Source organism: Ursus arctos, unplaced genomic scaffold, assembly GCF_023065955.2.
Source record: "Ursus arctos isolate Adak ecotype North America unplaced genomic scaffold, UrsArc2.0 scaffold_25, whole genome shotgun sequence".
Classification (NCBI taxonomy): Eukaryota; Metazoa; Chordata; class Mammalia; order Carnivora; family Ursidae; genus Ursus; species Ursus arctos.
In genome coordinates this window covers 1,214,900-1,234,070 of record NW_026622930.1, presented here as the reverse complement: position 1 = coordinate 1,234,070, position 19,171 = coordinate 1,214,900, and the positions used below count along the sequence as shown (strand labels likewise).

Sequence of the window (19,171 nt, the reverse complement as noted above, 5' to 3'; positions counted from 1 at the left end):
CTGGTACGAGACAGCTGAGCCCCGGGCTCGGAGACAGAAGAGCGTGTGGTGGGAGCCCCCCTCAGCCTCAGCCCTGGGCGGGGGGAGCTCAGCGGGGCCCAGCCTCCTGGCTGTGGTGCCTTACCTGCTTCTCACTGCCCTTCGGGCCACGCCGAGCCCCGCTGGAGGGACCCTCCTCATCCTCTGTGGCAGGACGTTTCCGCTTGACTTGGAACTGAACCTTGTAAGGCTCCGAGTACTGGAGAATCTTGAGAGCGTCTTCATATTTTATGTTGTCAAAGAAGATGGTTGCACTGAGCAGCTGGTCCCCTGGACAGGAACAGAGCGGCCCTCAGCGTTCGTTCCCCTGGTCTCGCCAGGACTCGGAGACAGGCAGCTACGGGATGGAGGAGAGAGGCCCGCGGCCTGGGGGCCCAGCCCCACCCCCCAGGAGCCCTACGTGGGAAGGGGGCCACCCCGCTGCCCTGGCCAGAATACCCAGCACAGCCGCTGTCCCAGCCTGGAAGTGGCCGAGCAGTCTCAGCAGAGGCGTCCTGAGCACTAGGGCCCGTTTTCCTCTAGCTTCCCCCCACCGTCCGTGATGGAGGCCCCGGGGGCCCCAGGGAGGGCGGTCATGGCACCTTCTCTCAGGCTGAAGAGCTTGGCAGCCGTGGAGTCTTTCAGCACTTGCTTCACAAAGATGCCCTGGTCTCCGCCACCCATGACACTGTAGCCGCTGGCTCCAGCTTCCACCTCGGTCGTCAGCGTCGCCTCTGTGGCCTCCTGCACGGACCACAGCAGAAGCACATCAGGGCCGTGGAGAGCTTCTGCCTATGCCCCGGTGGGCATCAGTGCTTGGGGCCTACCTCCCCTGAGCACGGGGACCCCAGAGTCCTGCCCATCAGCCAGGAGACACGGGGCAAGCCTAGGAGCCCCCAGCCAGGGCCCGGGCTCTCGAATCCAGGCTTCGGAGGAAGCCAGCCGCCAGCCACCTCCTGGGGGAGCGGCCTCCTCTTATCCCCACCCCCATCTGCCAGCTCTCGGAACAGCTGTCTAGCCCAACGGGCTCCGATGGCAAAGAGGAGGGGCTTCTGCTCGTGGGGTGGCCGAAGCCTGTTCACTCTTCACACACGCTCCAAGCGCCCATGGCTGCCAAGGCGGTGGGTGTTCAAACGGAGGAGGGTCGTGAGTGCCAAGGGTAACACAGCAGACGTATGGCCAGCCTGACTCAGACGCTTTGGGCCCAGCCGAGCCGTTGGCGAGAGGACAGTCTGCCTCGGGGCAGTGCACCCTCCTCACCGGGCGCCCCCAGAATCCAGCACCTTCCATGGTTTGTGCAAGAAGCAGGCAGCAGCTTCACCCGTGGCCGGGCCGAGAACACGGAGGTCTGTGTGCCTGGGTCTCCCTGGCCGGGCGTCTGGGCTCCGACGTCTCAGCTGAAGCCCAGACCAGCCTCTGGAGCCCCCGCCTGGACCAGGCCTGATGAGGGCAACAAGCAGGCCCTTCCCGAGCCTCCTTGCCCCTCTCCTTGCTCCAACCCAGCCCCCCGCCCCCGGCTGGGGTCATTGCAGAGAGCCTACCTCCCGGACCCTCAGGCACCGCCACACCCACCTGAGGACGACTCATCCTGGAGAATGTCCGTGAGTCCCCCGAATCTCGCTTCCACCAAGATCTCCGTCCCCCAGAGCCCGAGGAAGCCCGCCGCCTCGGTGTGTCCTCCTGCAGCCACAGATGCCAGAGGTCACGCATCTGCCCCGCCCCGGGCACCGGAGGGACTCAGGAGACCGGGAGGCCCCAGAGCAGTGCTGTGTGCTGTCAGAGCGGATGTCTTGGCTGGAGGGGGTGACTCTTGGCCCTGGTGCTTCCTGACAGGGCCCAGCCCCGGGCCCCACACCCACACCCAGGGCAGACCCCCCAGGAACTGGGGTTTTGTGTGGAGGGTAAGAAGGAAACACAGCAAGAACGAGTCTTTTAGGAAATACGCCAGCTGCCAGGCCCTCCCCCGGGCCCTCTCCAGAGACAGCACGGGGACACACACATCCAGAGCACGGGGGCTCTTTCTGCACGCACACCGGCATACGCCATCCCGCAGCATCTGGACCACTGAAGGGGGGTCCTGGGGGCCGGAGGACTCCGAGAGGATGGCGGGACGGGCGTAACTGTGGCCCAGTGGGCAGCAGGGCAGGGCCGCGTGGCTGCACAGATGGGTGGGAGTTGCCCACACAAGGTGATGAAGGAGACGTAGCCACCTGTGGCCCCACACCTGCACCTCCCCTCAGCCTGTGGGTCTCTGGGCAGCAGGCTTACCGGGACTCCAAAGCTGGCAGCCTCGGTGGCGTATTCATACACGGGTGAGGACCCCTGTGGCCGTGGCCGAATGATCTCGTCCACGGGCCCTTCGGTCACCTGGCAGGAGAGAAAAATCAGGTAGCCCTCAGCCGGCTGGGCTCTGCACAGGCCCAGGAAAGGCTGGGGGCCGTGTGAGGGGGGCAAGCCTCCTTCCCGGGGCCTCACTTACAGAGGGGTCCTCTTCTGTTTCTGCATCCAGCTCCTCAGGTTGCAGTTGCCGGCCAGACACTGCGAAGAGAGAAGCTGAGTCAGTGCAGCCCTGCAGGTGGGGAGACCAGATGGCGGCCCTGGGGGGGGGGGTTGCCCAGGCTAGTCCATGCACTGTTGGTGCCCGCATCACCCCATCCTGGACACTGGGTCTGAAAGCACATGCGGAGGGGAAGCGGTGACGTCAGGTCAGACGCAGTGAGCCCGCACGAGGGGCACTCAGGCCAAGTAGCCTTCACAGAATTCGTCTAAGAACATCACTAAACAAACACAGAGAAACACCAACCACAGCCCCGAGGGGGCCAGAATCCAGCCTCGCTGCGGTATCTGACCGATAGTGTCCAGCATTCAGCTGAAGTTACGTGACACCCAGAGAAACAGGAGCATCTGGCCCATACCAGGGAACAAAGCAACTCGCGGAAACTCTGAGCGTCCGCAGACGTGGGACTGAGCACAGACAGACAACTACTACACACGGAAAATACCGTGGCTCAGCGAAGAGACGGTGTTCTAGGGAACCAGAGATTGTAAATTTCTATTGAAATGTTTAAAACATACTACAGCGGCTCACGAGCTGATGTGACACACCACGAGAAAGAATCGAGAAGCCTGTAAATTAATAGAAATGGACCAATTTGGAGAACAGAGGAAAAAAGATTTAAGAAAGTGTCCGTGCCTATGAGGTGCGCGGGACCACGTTTGGCCCAGCCGCACGTGAGCGGCCTGAGTCTCAGGAGGAGAGAAAGGGGGGGGGGGGAGAAAGGCGGCTGGAAGCCATCTGTAGACGCGCGAGGACACAGCCATCGCAGCAGGATAAACACACAGAGGTCCGGACCCGACACATCACCACCCACACGATGAAGACAGAACATTTTGAAAGCAACAAGAGAACCCTGAGCCGCACAGGGCGGGACGGCACGGTCAGCACCTGGCGCCCCGGGAGCCAGGAGCGGGTGCACAGACGTGCTCTCGGTGCTGACGGAGAAACGTCGGGAAGCTAGACTTCCACGTCTGGCAAAGCATCTTTCAAAAATAAAGGCAGACGAAGACATCTGCAAATGAGCAAAGCCCGGGAGAATCCACTGCTGGCGTGTCTGCCTCTCCAGCCCAGGCGCGGGAGAAAAGACACGGACGTGGGACACCAACTCGAGTCTGCGGGAGGAGCGGAGAATGCGGAAAACGCAACATCTGCGGCGAGTATGAGAGGCTATAAATATACTTTTTCCCTCTGTCCATGTCTTCACTTCTTTGAAAGACACGAGGTTGTAGGAAACAGGGGTTGGCAAACTTTTCTTGTAGGAGGCCAGACAGTGAATAGTCTAGGCTTTGCAGGCCACGTGAGCTGTGGCGGAGGAGCGGCCGCGGCCACAGCCACGCAAAGGAGCCACATGACCGTTGCAACAGCTCTAACTCCCAAAACAAGCAGCGGGTGGGGTTCAGTGCCCAGGCCCATCCTTCCACCCACAGGGAAGTCAGCCCACGGCGGACTCACCGGGATTAGCACCTACAGAGATGCAATCCGTATGTGACGATCGCAGTGGCAGCGGGGGGTGGGGGGGCACAGACGTCGCATGGAAGTTTCCGAGCGGGCACAGGTGTGGACCCTAAGTAGGCTCTGGGGTGATGGGAAGGTCCCAGGACTGCACTGTGACGATGGCTGCACAACTCCATAAAGCTACTCGAAATGACTGAATTGTACATTCACGATGGGTGGGTTTTATGGTATATAAGTTATCCCTCCATTGAGAAAATGGAAATTAATGGCACAAAACAAAAGTAATAAAATGTAAAGTTTACCATGTGTAGAAGTGAAGCACCGACGACTACAGTTTGGAGGGTGGGGTTGCGAGAATGCAAGTTACCACAAAGTGCTGAAGTTCTTCCGTTCTACGTGAGGCAGTGAACCGCGATGGCTACCGGACACAGAGCATAAGCCACAGAGCAGCCACTGAAGAAGATGCAGAGCTAATAAGCCAACAGTGTAAATGAGATGGAATCCTAAAAATACATTATCTAGAGATACCTACAATTCGTGTGTGTGTGTGTATACATATATATAGAATGTATATTCCTGAGTAATTACATCTGTGCGAATGTACTAACTAATCCTGAAACGTGGTAAGGAAGGAGGGAGAGAGGGGCAAGGGTAAAATAGAAAGCCATTAGCAAGATGGTGGGATTTCAACCAGCCACGTTGACAATTGCATTAACTATAAAGGGACTTAAAATTCCAATCAAAAGGTAGAGATTTCAGAGGAGATTTAAAGAGGCAAGACCTATCCATATGCCGTTTCCAAGAAATGGACTACAAATGTAAAGATATAGGCAGGTTAACAGTGAAAGGAAAGAAAATATACCGCGCGCACCGACTACCCTAACATTTCATAATGATACGGGGGATGGGGGCGCGTCGGGCTCCGCACGGAATACAGTCTCCTTGAGATTCTCTGTGCCTCTCCTGCGCCCCTCCCCACTGTGCACCCTCTCTTGCAATCCCAAATAAATAAATAACTCTTTTTAAAAAGGCACTAATCCATCAAAAAAAATAACATTATGTTAACATTAGGCACAATAAACTTACGTCTGCCTACACCTGATAACAGAGGTTACAAACGGAAGAGAAAAGTGGTCTCAGTGACAGGACACTTAAATCCACAATTATGACAGGAGATCTTAACTCTCCTCTGGGCACAAAATAGGACAGGTAAGAACAGGTGAACCACCTGTGAACCAGTGGGAGCAAACCAGTGAGAGCCCTCCACCTGCTGACAGCAGAACACACGTTCCTCCTATGTGCGCATGGGACATTCACCAAGATAGACTACGTGTCTCAGTGAGTTTAGGAAAAAGGGGGGCGCCTGGGGGGCACAGTCAGCTGAGCGTGTGACTCTCAGTTTCAGCTCAGGTCATGATCTCAGCTCCGTGCTCAGCGGGGAGTCTGCTTAAGATTCTCTCTCTCCCTCTGCCCCCACCCCCGTTCATGCACTCTCTCTCTTTCTCTCGAAAATAAATGAATCTTTTGAAGGAATAAAATAAATAAAATGTTTCAGTGAGCTTAAGACAATTTAAGTCATGCTAGGTGTTTTCTCTGATGCCTAGCGGAACCAAGACAGTATGACATAAATACAACAGATCAATGAAACAGAATAGAAAGTCCGGATAGCCCCGCACTTCTTGTGGTCGATTGATTTTTGACAAAGCAGCCAAGTTATTTCAATAGAAAAATCATAGCCTTTTCAACAATGGTGCTGGGACAACTGCCTATGTGTTTGGAAAACAAAAACAAAACAAAACCCTGGACTCTTACCTCACATCACACAGAAAAAGGGATTCAAAGTGAATCACAAAGCTAAATGTGAAACCTGAGACTATAAACCTTCCAGAAGAAAACAGAGGGGACATTCTGTACCACCCTGGGGAAGCCACGTTTTCTCAGACAGGACACCAAAGGTTTGACTCACAAAAGAAAATGCGATAAATTACATTTCATCATAATTTAGTACTTCCGGTCTTGAAAGGCATTCTTAAGAAAAAGCAATGCATAGATCGGACAAAGGGTTTGTATCCAGATCGACTCTGACAATCCAAAGATAAAGACCAAACCAAACCAAACCCACCACAATTAAATATGGGCAAAACATTTGAAAGAATATCTGTCCAGAAGATACCCTGACGTCCACAAGGAAAGACGGACAACTTCCTCAGCCAGCAGAAACTGCAGACGAAACCAACAGAACAGAACAAAGATCCGAGAACCAAACTCACGCCAGGAAATAGATGCAAAACGCTGGGAAAGAGATGCTCTTTTCAGTTACTCGTGTGGGTCCGTTGGCTCTCCATGTGAAAAATATCGATCTCAACCCTATGCCAGCCACAGAAAGTATTAACTTCATGGGGATTGTAGGTTTAACAACAAAGCTTCCCGAAGATAAACAGAAATGACTTTGGGGTGGGGCAGCAATTCCCAGCCCCAAACCGAAGGTGCTAGGCCTACAGGATATGGCGGAGAACTGGTCTGCGTGCACAAGAAGTGCTTCCGTCCATCAGGACGGGGTTGAGGGAGTCAGCAGTCAGGCCGTGGGCTGGGCAAGGAGTTGCAACCCACTTAGCAAACCAAAGCCTCCTACCCGGAATGTACGAAGAATTCTTGCAAACCAAAAGGAAAAGACAAACCACCCAATAGAAAAAAATGGGCAAGACAGGGGCCTGTGGCAGTCGGTGGGGCCTCCGACTTCTTTCAGCTCGGGTCGCGCTCTCAGGGCCCTGGGATCGAGCCCTGTGTCGGGCTGCAAACCCAGTGTGCAATCTGCTTAAGATCTCTCTCTCTCCCTGCCCTTCCCCCCCACTCGCACGCTGTCTCTCGCTCTCGCTCTCTCATAAATAAATCTTTAAAAAGAAAAGAAAAATGGGCAAGAAAACCTTGGAAAGGCAACTCACAAAAGAAGGCACGTACGGTCAATTAACGTCCGACTGTCACTCAGCGTGCTCGGTCACCGGGACAAGGCCAGTGAGAAGCCCACGCAGAGACCGCTCCACTCCCACAGGAATGGCAGAAACGAACGGAGTGACCTCCCGGCGTGCTGTCCAGCCTGGGCAGCGACTGGAACAGCCGTCCTGAGACAGGTATGGGGTGACCTGGCACGATCACTTTGGAAAAGAGCCTGGCAGCATCTACTAGTCTAACCGTTCTACTCTACGGCCCGCAGCTCCCAATCCAAGGGTGTGCCCCACAAAAACGCACTCCCCAAAATTCACGTGCAGAAATGCCCACCTTGGGACGCCTGGGGGGCTCAGTCATGAAGCGTCTGCCTTCGGCTCAGGTCATGATCCCGGGGTCCTGGGACCGAGCCCCGCATCGGGCTCCCTGCTCAGTGGGAGTCTGCTTCTCCCTCTCCCTCTGCCGCTCCCCCTGCTTGTGCTCTCTTGCTCTCTCTCTCCCTCTCTGTCAAATTTGTACAATTTATACTCTTTTTCAAGAAAGAGTTTTTAAAAATTCTCCATGGAATGGAAATGAGGAAATGATAAACTTCATGCCAGTAAGTTTGAGCATTCAGACGAACTGGTCGGACCTGTAGGGAAGCACAGGGCCAAGGCCGCACGAGGAGAAGCAGACTCTCTCCATAGTTCTGTCCTGATCTAACAACCAAATCCCCATTCACCGCCTTTCCGCAAACACGACTCCAGCCCGACCCCCTGGAACGGAGCCATGTATTCCACAAAGACACGGCAGCGATGGACACCAGCTCCGGCATGCAGGCCCAGCTTGGGGACACGTTCTCTGCAGAGGCCCACGCTGCTGGTGACGAGGGGACACAAGCCCCGCCCACCACAGCCAGCAGGGTGCCGCGTGGGAGGGGTGAGTCCCTGCCCCACGGGGTGGGCACCCAGCCCGGGGGACGGGGCAGGTTCCTGTCCCTGCGGAGCAGATGGGGGAGGCCCAGTCCCCGCATTAGTGTGGCTTTGGCGACTGCTGTCTGGCCAAGTTGCTGTGTGACCCCGAGCAAGCCCGTCCCTTCTCTGGGCCTCCATTTCCTTGTGGACGTCTGAGGGCTGCTGTGTCCCCCTGGAAGCAGGGAGATTGCCAAGGTGGGGACCAGAGAGTGGGGAGCAAGTCCCTGCCTCTGATTCCGGGCCTCGCCTCTTCTCCACGGAGCCAGCTCCCCTGCATAGCAGCTAAGGGCAATGACAGCTGACTGCACCCTATTTCCTCAGTTTCCCTCCAAGTCTGCCCAGGCCCATACCGCCAGCCCAAGGTGGGTATGCTGTGTGTAAGCAGTGAGAAGTGAGAGCCCGGGCTGGAGGAGGGGAAGCCACTTGCCCAAGATGGCTCGCCTTGGGGGGCAGGGTGCGGGGGGGGGGGGAGAGGGCTGAGTCCAAAAGAGGTGGTGCCCAGACAGCCCTGCACCAGGAACAGCAGTGGGGGCGGCTCAGAGGAGGGTCTGGTCTGGGGTGGGGCTGAGGGCTCAGGAGCCCCACCCAGCAGAGGGGCTTGGGGAGGGCTGCCAATCTTCCCCGGCCCGCCCAGAAACCCAGCCGCCCTGGCCTCGCTGCCAGCCGCAGCCATTCCAGTGAGTCAGACGAGAAAACAAGAGCGGTGACCGCCCTCTCCCGGCAGGCAGGCGTGTCCCCAGAAAGGCTGCGGGGCGGAGCCGACAGGCCGGGGAAGGGGACCCCAGGCAGGGCCTCCGTACTGGGGAGGGGGCGCACCCCGGTGGAAGGCTCCCGGAGCGGGACAGGGACCGCCGGCCCTGGGAAGCTGCACCCCCAAGTCTACTCCAGGGGCGTCTCGTGGGCGTCGAGGGCCGCGGCAAAGGTGTCGACAGCGTGGAGGCGGGGGCACACCCCGCACTGGGAACCTGAGCCGCGGAGCCCAGCGGGCCCTGCTCCAGCCGGCCAGCCCCCCCACGGCCCCCACGCATGGCTACAGGCCCCACACCCACCGCAGGGCCAAGAGCAGGCTCCAGGAGGGGGCTGAATCAGAGGCACAGGCTTGCTCCCCACTGTCTGTTCCCTGAGGCCGCACCGCTAGGACGGTGCCAGGCTGTGGTTTTAAGCTCTCAGTGCCTCTGCGCCCCCTCAGGCCGAACCGCCGGAGGGCCAGCGCCTGGCCCGGGGACACGCAAACAGGAAGGAGGAAATCCTGCCTGCCTGCCTGCCTGCCTGCCACGGGGCAGAGCTGCCAGGAGCCTGCCAGCCTCGGACCTGCACGCCGGTATCCCCCAGAGCATCTTCCTACCAGCTCCCAAGACCCAAGGGCCCCCTAGCCGTGAGTGCAGGGGCAACCCGGCCCCCTGCCCACTGTGGACCCACAGGCAAGTTCCGGGCAGTCCAGCTCAGCAGTCATGCCGAATAATGACCGATAATAAGGTCACCAAAGGCCCCCTTCCCAGGGGAGGGCGAGGAGGTGACAGGCTGAGCCCGGCCCAACGGTTCTGGCTGCTGGTCCTGTGCCTCCGCAGATGCCCTTCCCACTCCTCGCCCTGGGTCAGCCCTAACCCTAACCCCCACGGCTTCAGACACCACTGCAGCACCCGCCTCCCGCCGGGGCTGGCACCAGGGCTCGGGCCCTACACACTCCAGGGAGGTGCACCCAAGCCCTTCGGGTGAGGGGTGAGGGTCCATGCTCCACAGGCAGTAGAACAGCTTCACTCCAGAGAATACTGGAATATTCTGGGGCAGGGTCTCAAGGAGGTGTGTCTGGAGAGCGGCCAGAGCCGAGGCAAGGTGGTATGCTGACTGGGGGACCAGGTGGAGGGGGGTGCAGAAAGTGGGGCACTTGCCCAGGATGCCTTCCCCACACTCAGCTCGCCCATGGGGCTCCAGACCGAGCTGGGGACTCACCTACCAGGCCCTGGCCAGAGTAGGGCCACCTGCGGGTGGGGCAAGTTTGCTTAAACAAAACCCAAGTTTGCATGGACACAGGCTGCCCTCCAAGGGGGCCAGGTATAGTGGGCGCATTTGCATGTCGCCAGGGCAATGGTGGGCCTGGCAGACTATGAGATGGCAGGGAAGACAGCTGCAAACGGGGGCCCGGGCCCCTCCCTGGAACGCCAGCGCACAGTGCGGGGCGAGCCCCCCCACCCTGCCGCCCAGGGAGCTGTGGGGACGGGAGCCCCTGGGGCAGGCCCCCCAGTGCCCACACAGGCACACAGCACGCTCAGACCTCGCCCCATCCTGGAACCTCACGAGGAAAGCGCTGGGCTCTGGTGACGGATCATGAGACCTTCAGACTTCCCAAAGCAACAACCACAGGCAGCAAGGGCCTGCCCCCCTCCCCGCCCCTCTTCCCGGCTTCTCAAGGTAACTCTGCTGCTTGGGGAGGCCAGCCCGGCTCCTGCTCTGCCCCAGAGGCCCTAGCCTGGCTGCCTAGGTCTGGAGGGGAGCGTTGTCACCCCCCCACACACACCCACTCCCTGCAACCAGAACACGTTCACATCACCCTGCATCACTCCCAGATGCCCAGCTGGCCCACAGCTGCCTGGGTCCAGGCTCCTGCCCCCCCAGCCCTGGCACTTCTCACCTGCGCCTTCTGTTGCCGACTCACAGACCCAGCATGGCCACCCTGCTGTTGCTTCCTCTCTGTCCCCAAGCACTCAGAGCCCGGCATACAGTAGGTGCATAATAAGTGCTAGTGCAGAGAGCAGAGTGGGAAAGGAAGCGAAGGAGCAGGGCAGATCTCCTGGAAAGGGGCAAGCCACACCCAGCCTGAGGGTGCCACCGAGCTGTGGGACCGGGAGGGCAGTGGGGGACCCAGCACATCTCCTTCTGTACCTGGAGAAACTGAGGCAGGCATGCCAGCCTACCAACTCCAGAGGGCCTAGCAGCCAAAAGGAAAGTCCCCACACTCCTGCCCATCCCAGAGGCACCAGGGGGCCTGAGCCTGTTTCTCTGAGCTGAAAAGCCAGCACCCTAGACGTCCTGCCCACCTGTCACCTGTCACCTGTCACCTGCCACCTGCAGTGAGCCTGGGCTTGCTGGAAGCGCCGTCCCCAAACTCCGAGGGCCCTCAATGCACCAAACAAGGACCGTGGGCATCCCCTGAGGAAACCTGCCCAGCCACACGGTCCAACCTCAGGGATCTGCCTGCCCTGGGACTGCAATGGCTGTGCTGGTGCCCTCGACCACCATGAACTGAAAGGCCTGTCCCTCCAACATGGCTCGGGCAGAGGCAGGCCAGAGGGTTGGGGAGATGACAGCCCTGCTTGACCCCCACCCTGAGCCCCCCACCTGGCCCCCATAGGCCTACTGGGTGGTGAGGTGGGCAGGCACCCAAGGGCTGAACCCGGGAAGGGGGCTGGCGGCTGGGGGCTGGGGGCAGGGCGCAGGGGGCTGGGGGCAGGGGACTGGGAGTAGGGCGCTGCGGACAGAAGGCAGGGGGCTTCAGGCTGGGAGCTGGGGGCTGGGGGCTGGAGGCAGGGGGCAGGGGGCTGCAGGCAGGAGCACGTACAGAGGATAGCCGCAGTGGCTTACCCAGGTCGATGTCCTCCCAACTTGCCCAGAAGTGAAGATCCCAGCTGAGCTCCCTCCGGCTGCCCTCCTGGGTCCCTCCCCTCCACAGCCTTCGCTCCACTGCCCCGCCCTGGCCTCCTCCTCAGGCAGGCCTGGAGTCCCGCCAAGCCCCTGTCGCCCCAGCAGAGGGATGGGCGGCCCCCTCACAGGCCCAGAGCTGGGCCAGGCCCCGCCCCCCAGCTTCAAGGAGCTGGGGAGCCCGCCCCTCCCCCAGAGTGCCCCCCCACCCGCCCAAGCAGCTGACTGGGAAAGGAAACGCCCGCCTGGGGATGTCTGAGTCACCACCACCCGCCAGTGTAGTCCAGTCCAGTCCTGCTGTGTAGACAGGTAGGCAGGCCCAGATGTCAGACAGGACCCCCTCACTCCCAGCCAGGCTGCTCATGGGCCCTGCGCCTCAGTTTCCCTGTACATGCGGGAACAGAGGCTCGGAGCTGGCCAGGCTGGGGGACAAGCACAGCCCGAGGGGTAGACAGGCCCTTCCGAGACAGTCCTGTGATGGGCACTAATGCCGGCTCCATCTGGGACCTGAGGGCAACAGGGCCCCTCAGACTGTGTGGAGACCCCTGCCCAGGGCACAGCCAGCCCCTTCCGCAGCACAGACCACCAAGGCCAGAGCAGGGCCGGCCCAAGCCGCCCACGGCCTGGGCCAGTGATTGACCTCAGGGGAGCCCTGCTTGTCCGCCCATCTTCCTCAGGGGCAGCCTGACCCCAGCCGCCCTTCCAGCCCCTCAGCCCAAACTCAGCAGCCACCACCTCCCACAGCACCAGGGCCTCCAATGAGCCGGGTGTGGGGGGCCCTGGAACCTGCGTTATTAACCCCATCCCCGGTCATCTGATGTAAGTGCTGGCTGAGACCCCAAGCCACCCACTCCCCAGAGCCGCCTACCTGGCCCATCACCGCCTGTCACTCACCCTGCTGACCCCCAGGACTCAGCCCCCACCCTGGGTGCCAAGGAGACGGGGCAGGGGGGGGGGATACAGGTGCTGGCTCCTGGGCCCCTCCCGGCTCCAGGAGCCCCGGCAGGCCTGGGCAGGACCCTACAGGCTGCGCCATCAGCAATCTCTCGCTGGATTCCGAAGCTCCCCGTGGGGTGGGGCTCAGGGGCTGCTGGCACCAGCACCGCACAAGCAGGTTGGAGCAGGCCCACACAGCGGAGGAACCCAGCCTGGGGTTCCAGGGCAGTGAGGGGTCAGGCCCAGCCCTGGGGAGGTGGTGGTGGGACGGCTGCACCCCCAGCCCTACCCGCCACACCAGGCCAGGGTCAGCGAGGCAACCGCAGGCTGGGGGCTCTGGGGACCACTGAGGGCAGCAGGACCCACACCAGGACACAAGAAGCCAGGAGCGGCCTGGGGTGGGGGGACAGTAAGGGAAGTCACCTGGCCACTCAGAGGGATCCCAGGTAGGGAGAAGGCTCTGCCCAGCCCGGGCCAGAGGGCGCTCTTGGCCCAGCGTGGGCGGAGGCCCCAGGGTGGGTCCCCAGTCCAGGAAGGAGGGACGGTACCCAGGCCTCTCCCAACCTCCCCCTCTCTAAAAATTTAACGGTCACAAATGACTCTATTTACAGTGAGACAGGAAAGCCGGCCAGGCCTGCTGGCCAGTGACCTCACCCCCTCCCACAGCCCCAGACGGTTCTCACCTGGGAACTCTGTTTACTGCCTGACACCCAACAGGTCTGTCATCGCCCCCAGGGCAGGGCTGAGCCCAGCTGGAAGGGAGGCTGCTATTGGTCCAGAGCTGGGCCACCCCTCCTTCCCATCTTCCGGGACCCTACTACCCCCAGCTCCCTTGTCATTGGCCCTGTGGCCCTGGAGCACTGCAGTAGCCTGGGCTGGGCCCCCAGCTCACGCAGCGAGAGGGAGGTGCAGCCAGGAGCTCCCCACGCTGTGAGGCCTGCAGGCTGGGGCCTGTCCTCCGGCCCCGCCCTGGCCCACACCCTGTGCTCTGCTCCGCAGCCCACGCAGACCCCCTCCAGACTCTCAGTGGAGTGCGTTCCCACCTCAGACTCTGTGTCCCCATGGCAGCTAGCGCCCGAGCCCTTGGCAAGCCCTGTGCACCCCTGGCTCCCCTGCCGATGGGAGATGGGGGCTAGCAGGACCGGCGAACATGCAGGCCATCCAGGAGCACTGGGCAGAGAGTCAGGCTGGAGGCACAGGGCTCTGGGTCCAGACCACTGTGAGCTTGTAGGGGTAAGAGTCAGGGGGCCGCCTTTCATACCTTGCCCTGAGCTGGTGTCCAGTCCCCCGGGGGTCATACCCGGCTCTCCAGCAGGTAAGGTCCCTGGTGCAAGGCCTTGCCCACTTGCCTCAGTTCCCAAGGACCCCACGTGGCCAGGCAGGGTGGGCAGGCAGGTGCTGGGCCAGCTGATGGGTGTCCGCTGACCCGCCACACCACGGTCCTGAGCCCCAGGCTGTCCAGCATGTGCCCACCGATGTCCCCGGCACCCCGGGCTCCTGCTCAGAGTCAGCCTGGGAGCGCTGCTGCCGGCCGGGGCTGGGCAGGGCCGGGGGCAGCTGATAGTGAATCAGCTGGGGAGGTGGCCAGGGCCAAGCACAGCGTTCTCAGGAGATGTGTCACAGAGGAGCCCTTGGGGGCTGAAGCTGCCCGGGAGTAATGCCTGCCAGAGAGGGAGCTGCCCCTCCAGCGGCCCCGCAGCCAAGTGCCCTGTGGGAGGCCGTCCTCGTCCCCACTCTGGGAGGGGTCCAGCAGGGCCTCGGCGGGAGACAGAGGTGCAGGGGTGGGGGACGGGGCAGAGCCTGATGCAGGCGGCCAGTGGTCTGACCCCCACTCAGCGCAGCAGCCCTGCCGGGGGCTGGGGCCCCAAACAAAGGGGACATGACCTGGCCAAATGGCCAGGCCCCCGGCCCCCACCCCCCCAATGCCAGTGCCAGGGCAACCCTTCCAGCAGAAGGTGAGGCCCAGACAAGGACCCCACAAGGTCCTGTCCCCGGCCACTCCTTGCAGAACCTCGACTGTCCTCTTGGCACTGGACACCCGCATCCGGTGCTGTGTCCAGGCCAGAGCGCCCCTTGTGGGCCCCTCTCAGGATTCCTGCCCCAGACCCCGGCGCAGTCCAGGAGGCCGCCAGCCGGCCTCTGCCGGTGGCCCAGAGCCCTCTCTCTGCCCACGCTCCCCTCGGTCACCTGGGTCCCTCCCGAAAGCTCTCTGGACGGGTGGCCCCATGCCTCCCCCACCCTCTCATACACACACTGGGGTCAGTGCAGGGCAGGAAGCGGGGTGGGAACCCGAGCCCTTGGGCTGGGGTGTGGGCAGGGGCCACCAAATGCCGCCCCCTGCCCCAGCCCCTCAGGCCTTTCCATTTGAGAAAGTGCCTCAAACTATTAAATATTTACCCCAGCAAGGCAGACCCTTGGCTCCCAGCCGCCTGTGGCTTCCAAAAAAAGACAAACAGAGGGAAGCCAGGAGGTAGAAGCAGGAGCTGGGCGGGGCTGGACTGAAGTCCCGAGGCTCACCGGGAGGTATGCCCAGACTCTCACTGAAAGTGCCCCTGCCCTTGGGGGAGGGGGATGGTCCGGGAGCTCAGGGTCACACAGCTGGGTGTCACTGTGAATCCAGCTAAGCACCCCCATCCCAGCTTTCCCCAGTTCCCCGCCCAGACCTCAGCTCCTCCATTTCCTCCTCCTCCTCCTGCCTGGCCTCATCTCTTCCCCTGTGGACTGCCAGGAACAAACCCCGTCCTAACAGCTGGCCCCTGCCTCTCTACCCTTCACCCCTCCACATATCCCCAGACCCACCCCATTAATCTACTTGTCATCCCCCAGCCAAAGCTCTCTCCACGCCTCTTGCACTCCTGTGCTCACCCTACCACATGCATCTTCCTCCAGGAAGCCCTCCCTGACTCCTCTGTACACCCAGGGCTGGACTAATAGCAAAAGCTGTGCCTGACTCACCTCAGCCGAATAAACAATGGTACACTGTTTCCTGCTGTGTGACCTCCCACGTCCCAGGGCCCTTGACAGAGCGCCGAGTGTAGGATCTGCCTCCTCCTGCTGGGGAGATCAGGCTTTCACTCCTGGAGCGAGTGGAGGGGCCCCCAGATGGCTAGTGCCCTACCCCACCTGCCTGGATCCTTCCCCCAACACTTCCCCACCCCCAGGCTCAACCTGAAACACAGAAGCCTTCAGCCAAGGGCAGCCGTGGGAGAAAGGATACAGACAGGGTCGAGTCTGAAGGCGAGAGAGGGTTGGGCGCAGCAATCCACAGGGCTTCCTGGAAGAGGCAGCTCCTAACCAAGTCAAGGACGGAAGAGCTCCGCCAGACAGAGAAGGCCATGAGGGCATTCCTGCCACAGGCCCAGCCACGATGAGCCCCAGCGAGCGCAGCACACACCCCCTCTGGCACACAGGGGGGCTTTGGGGCACTGGACACTCCCCTCTCCTGAGACCGTGGGGCAGGAGCAGACTGTCCAGCTTCCGTTTTCCCACAGGGGAAGGAACTAGGGTACTGTCAGGAACACCTCTGCCAGCACCAGAATCCACCTCATCCAGCTTAGGGAGGGTCTGTACCCTCCCCCCCCAGGAAGCCCTCCCCTGCTTCCTCCTAGCTGCCCGCTTCTGCCATGGACACTTCAGGCTGGAGGGGGGCGCTCCAGAGCTCTACCTGGTGGGGCCAGGCCGTGCCAACACCTGCCAGACATCTCCACGCTAAGCGTGTGGTGTGGCCACTCGGCCCCTGGAGAGCCCAGAGTGGTGTGGGGCTGGGCTCTGCCTGCCGGCTCCAAGACTCAGTGTCCCTGTCTGCAAAATGGGGACAGAGCCCTCTGCCAGTGTGCACGCCCCGGGGAAAGCTAGCAGTGTGGACAGTGTGGAGACACTTGCCACCCACACCAGCCCATGGCCTCCCTGCTACACAGCCCTAGCTCTCTGCCCCGCCTCTGCTGTGGGCAGCCACGGTCACTTCTGTTCACAGACGCAAGTTCCAGCCCGCAGACCCTTGCAGCCCCAAGCCCAGGGCCATGCGAGGCCACCAGCCCTGTTCAACAGACGGAGGCCAACACAGGGGTGCCCCACACTGCAGTGCTCTTGGGAAGGGCCCCAGAGTTACCATGGCCCCCATAAGAAGAGACCACCCAGATCCACCCTCATGGTGGGGCCTCCCTGGACCTAGTGGGCGCTTCTCAGAGTGCGGATGGGAGGGCGGCTCAGGCCAAGCCAGGGGCTTCGGGTGTGGGGCAGGGGCCCCAGGCAGGAGTAAGGGTTCCCTGTTTGCCCAGCTGCCCAGGACCCAGTTCTGCCTTGGGAAGAAACTGGCCGGCTCTGGGGAAGGAGGCGGTGTGATGGCTGGTACCCACCACAGAGTGAAGTGGGGGCAGTGCGCCCGGGTGGAGCTCCCTTCTCCCGAGTGAAGGGGCCTGGAAGGATTGGGGGGCAAACAGCTCAGATGGCCAAGGTGCCCTGAGGCTGGGCGGATCCCTGAGTGGGTGTGTTCTGGGCGCAGCCACCAGGGGGCAGCCTCCAAATGCAGGCTGGACGGGAGATGGCTTCTCCCCCAGGCTGAGGGGAGAAGCGCACCCAGGCTCTGGGATGGGTCTTCAAAAGACCTAGCATGGCTGGCCCAGGAGGGCAGGTTTGGACTGGGCAGAACGAAGAGGGAGGGGCAAGGCCTGCCCATCTCTGGCTGGCGAGGAGGGAACCAGAGCTGGGAGGACCTGGACCAAAGCCCCTGGGGGCCTTATCTGGAATGCATGTTCCCTAGTCTGTGGGAAGGCCTGGGAATCTGCATGGTGGACCCAGCCCCCAGGGGCTCTGACCCAGCAGGTCTCCTCTTAATGCCCCATGAGAGCCACGGATGTTCCCTAAGAGCTGACGGTTTCGTAGACAGGACATGAGGAGGGACGGCCCCAGGGGCCAGTCCCAGGTCACAGCAGAGAATAAGGATCTCAGCTGGGAAGGGGTGTCCAGACCAGGGCTTTTCAAGGCAGGAAGGTGGATGAGATGGCCTTGGACCCTGCATCTTGGGAGACTCTGGGTAACTTGCGAGTGAGGGTACAGACCAGTGTGGGAGGCTGGATGCAGAGCAAAGGCCCCATGTCCTTCTGCCCCCTCCCCTTTCCCTGTGATGCAGCAGACCCCCAGGGATGTGGGCCAGGGCCTGCCACGGTCAGGAGGAGGAGGCTGGAGGCCCATCACAGCCATTATTCTCCCATGCTTGTCCAGGGAAAATCCCTCGGACAAGGGAGGCCCAAACAGGAGGCCAGCTTGGCCTTGGTGTTCACCAGACAAATGGGCAACAGAAGGGACCATGGGGGCTCCTGCTGCAGCTGAAGGGGCATGCCCGGGCCAAGGGGCACCCCTCCCCCCTCTGCATCAGCAGTACCATCATCTTCTAACTCTGTTCCCCAAAGAGTGGGGTCCAGTCTGCGCCACTGCAGCAAGGCCCAACCCCCCCTTGCTGGCAACTGGCCAGATGCCCTGGGTGTGGCTGCCGCATCACTGACCCAGGGCTGGAAGAACTGCCCCTGGCTCACCCCACCCTGCCCCTCAAGATGCTGAGACGCCTGGGCTCTGGAACCAGACTTTGTGCAGGGACAGACAGATAACAAAGCACCTGGCTCCCATTCTGCAGCCACAGGGATGGGGAGGGGGTAGTGCCCCATGGGCAACACCCACCTTACCTTCCCTTGCCCAGCTCTGCGTACTCTGTGGCCTGAGCTCTGACCCCACTAGGGCCCCTCACCAAGCCCCAGACCCTGCCATAGCCACCACCTAGCCACACTGTGGACCCAGACCAGCCCAGCCTGGGACTCTGGACCAAGGCCAATAGCCCTAAGTCCTGTTCCAGCCAGGCTGCTCTCCCCCAAAGCAGGGCAGAGGGCGAGCCTGGCAGCAGGTCCCCATGCCTGGTGACCCACAGCCCTCACGCCCCAACCACACGTGCGGCCCTCCCCAGACGGCCGCCTCTAGGGACCAGACAACATCCCAGAGGGCTAGAGCAGAGGTAAAGACAGGCAGGGATAGTGAGTGACAGAGGCGGGGAGCGACAGAGTGAGTGGTAGAGATGAGTCAGCGACCCAGAGAGACAAAGTGAGCGGCAGAAACGGAGAGAGGCAGAGCCAGGTAAAAGGCGAGATGCAGCAGGAGGAAGGCAGTCCCGAGCAGCCCCGAGGCTCAGAAACGCGCGCGAGACCCCGGGCCGGTCCCCGAGGCGCCCCACCCCGACCCGCACTGCGCACCCCGACCCGCGCCCCCGCGCAGAGCCCACCCTCCCGAGGGCAGCGGGCTGCAGGCGGAGGGGAGGCGCACCGCTGCCGGGGGCTCCGGGCCAGGTGGGCAGCACCATGTGGAAACAGTCGCACATCGCGGCGGCCGGGCGGTGCGGGCCGCCGGCGGCCCGTCGCATCCAGTCGCGGGTCTCGGCTCCGGCGCGCGGGCGGCCGGGGAGCCGGTGGGCGCCGCGCTCTGCCTCCGCTGGCTTCCGCTGCCGCGGGCCGCCGGCCTCGGACTGCGGAGCCAGCCGGCGCCCCGAGACCCCGCCACCGCCCGGACCCCGCCCCGCCCCGCCCCGCCTGGTCTCATTCAGCCCATTGGCTGCCGCCCGCCCGGCCACGCCCCCGGGGCCCACCTCCTGACCGACCCCCGCCTCAGGCCCGCCCCGCGCCCTCCGCTGGCC

At 61.8% G+C, this 19,171-nt stretch overlaps 1 protein-coding gene across 10 annotated transcripts in view; it reads right to left on the bottom strand.

Annotated features, from left to right (window-relative positions):
* AHNAK2 (AHNAK nucleoprotein 2) overlaps positions 1-18,926 on the bottom strand; it is a 35,592-nt gene extending 16,666 nt beyond the window's left edge. For 2 of the 10 annotated variants that reach the window (XM_057318385.1, XM_057318386.1), the window contains exons 1-6: positions 18,805-18,926; positions 2,498-2,556; positions 2,287-2,385; positions 1,591-1,698; positions 621-762; positions 125-309 (exon numbers count right to left, since the gene is read on the bottom strand). In XM_057318385.1, the coding sequence (XP_057174368.1) occupies positions 125-309; positions 621-762; positions 1,591-1,698; positions 2,287-2,385; positions 2,498-2,556; positions 18,805-18,901 (690 nt within the window). In that variant the 5' untranslated portion in view covers positions 18,902-18,926. The other 8 variants (XM_048219949.2, XM_048219946.2, XM_048219948.2 and 5 more) reach the window with 8 other exon arrangements.
* Positions 18,927-19,171: the final 245 nt, after the last annotated feature.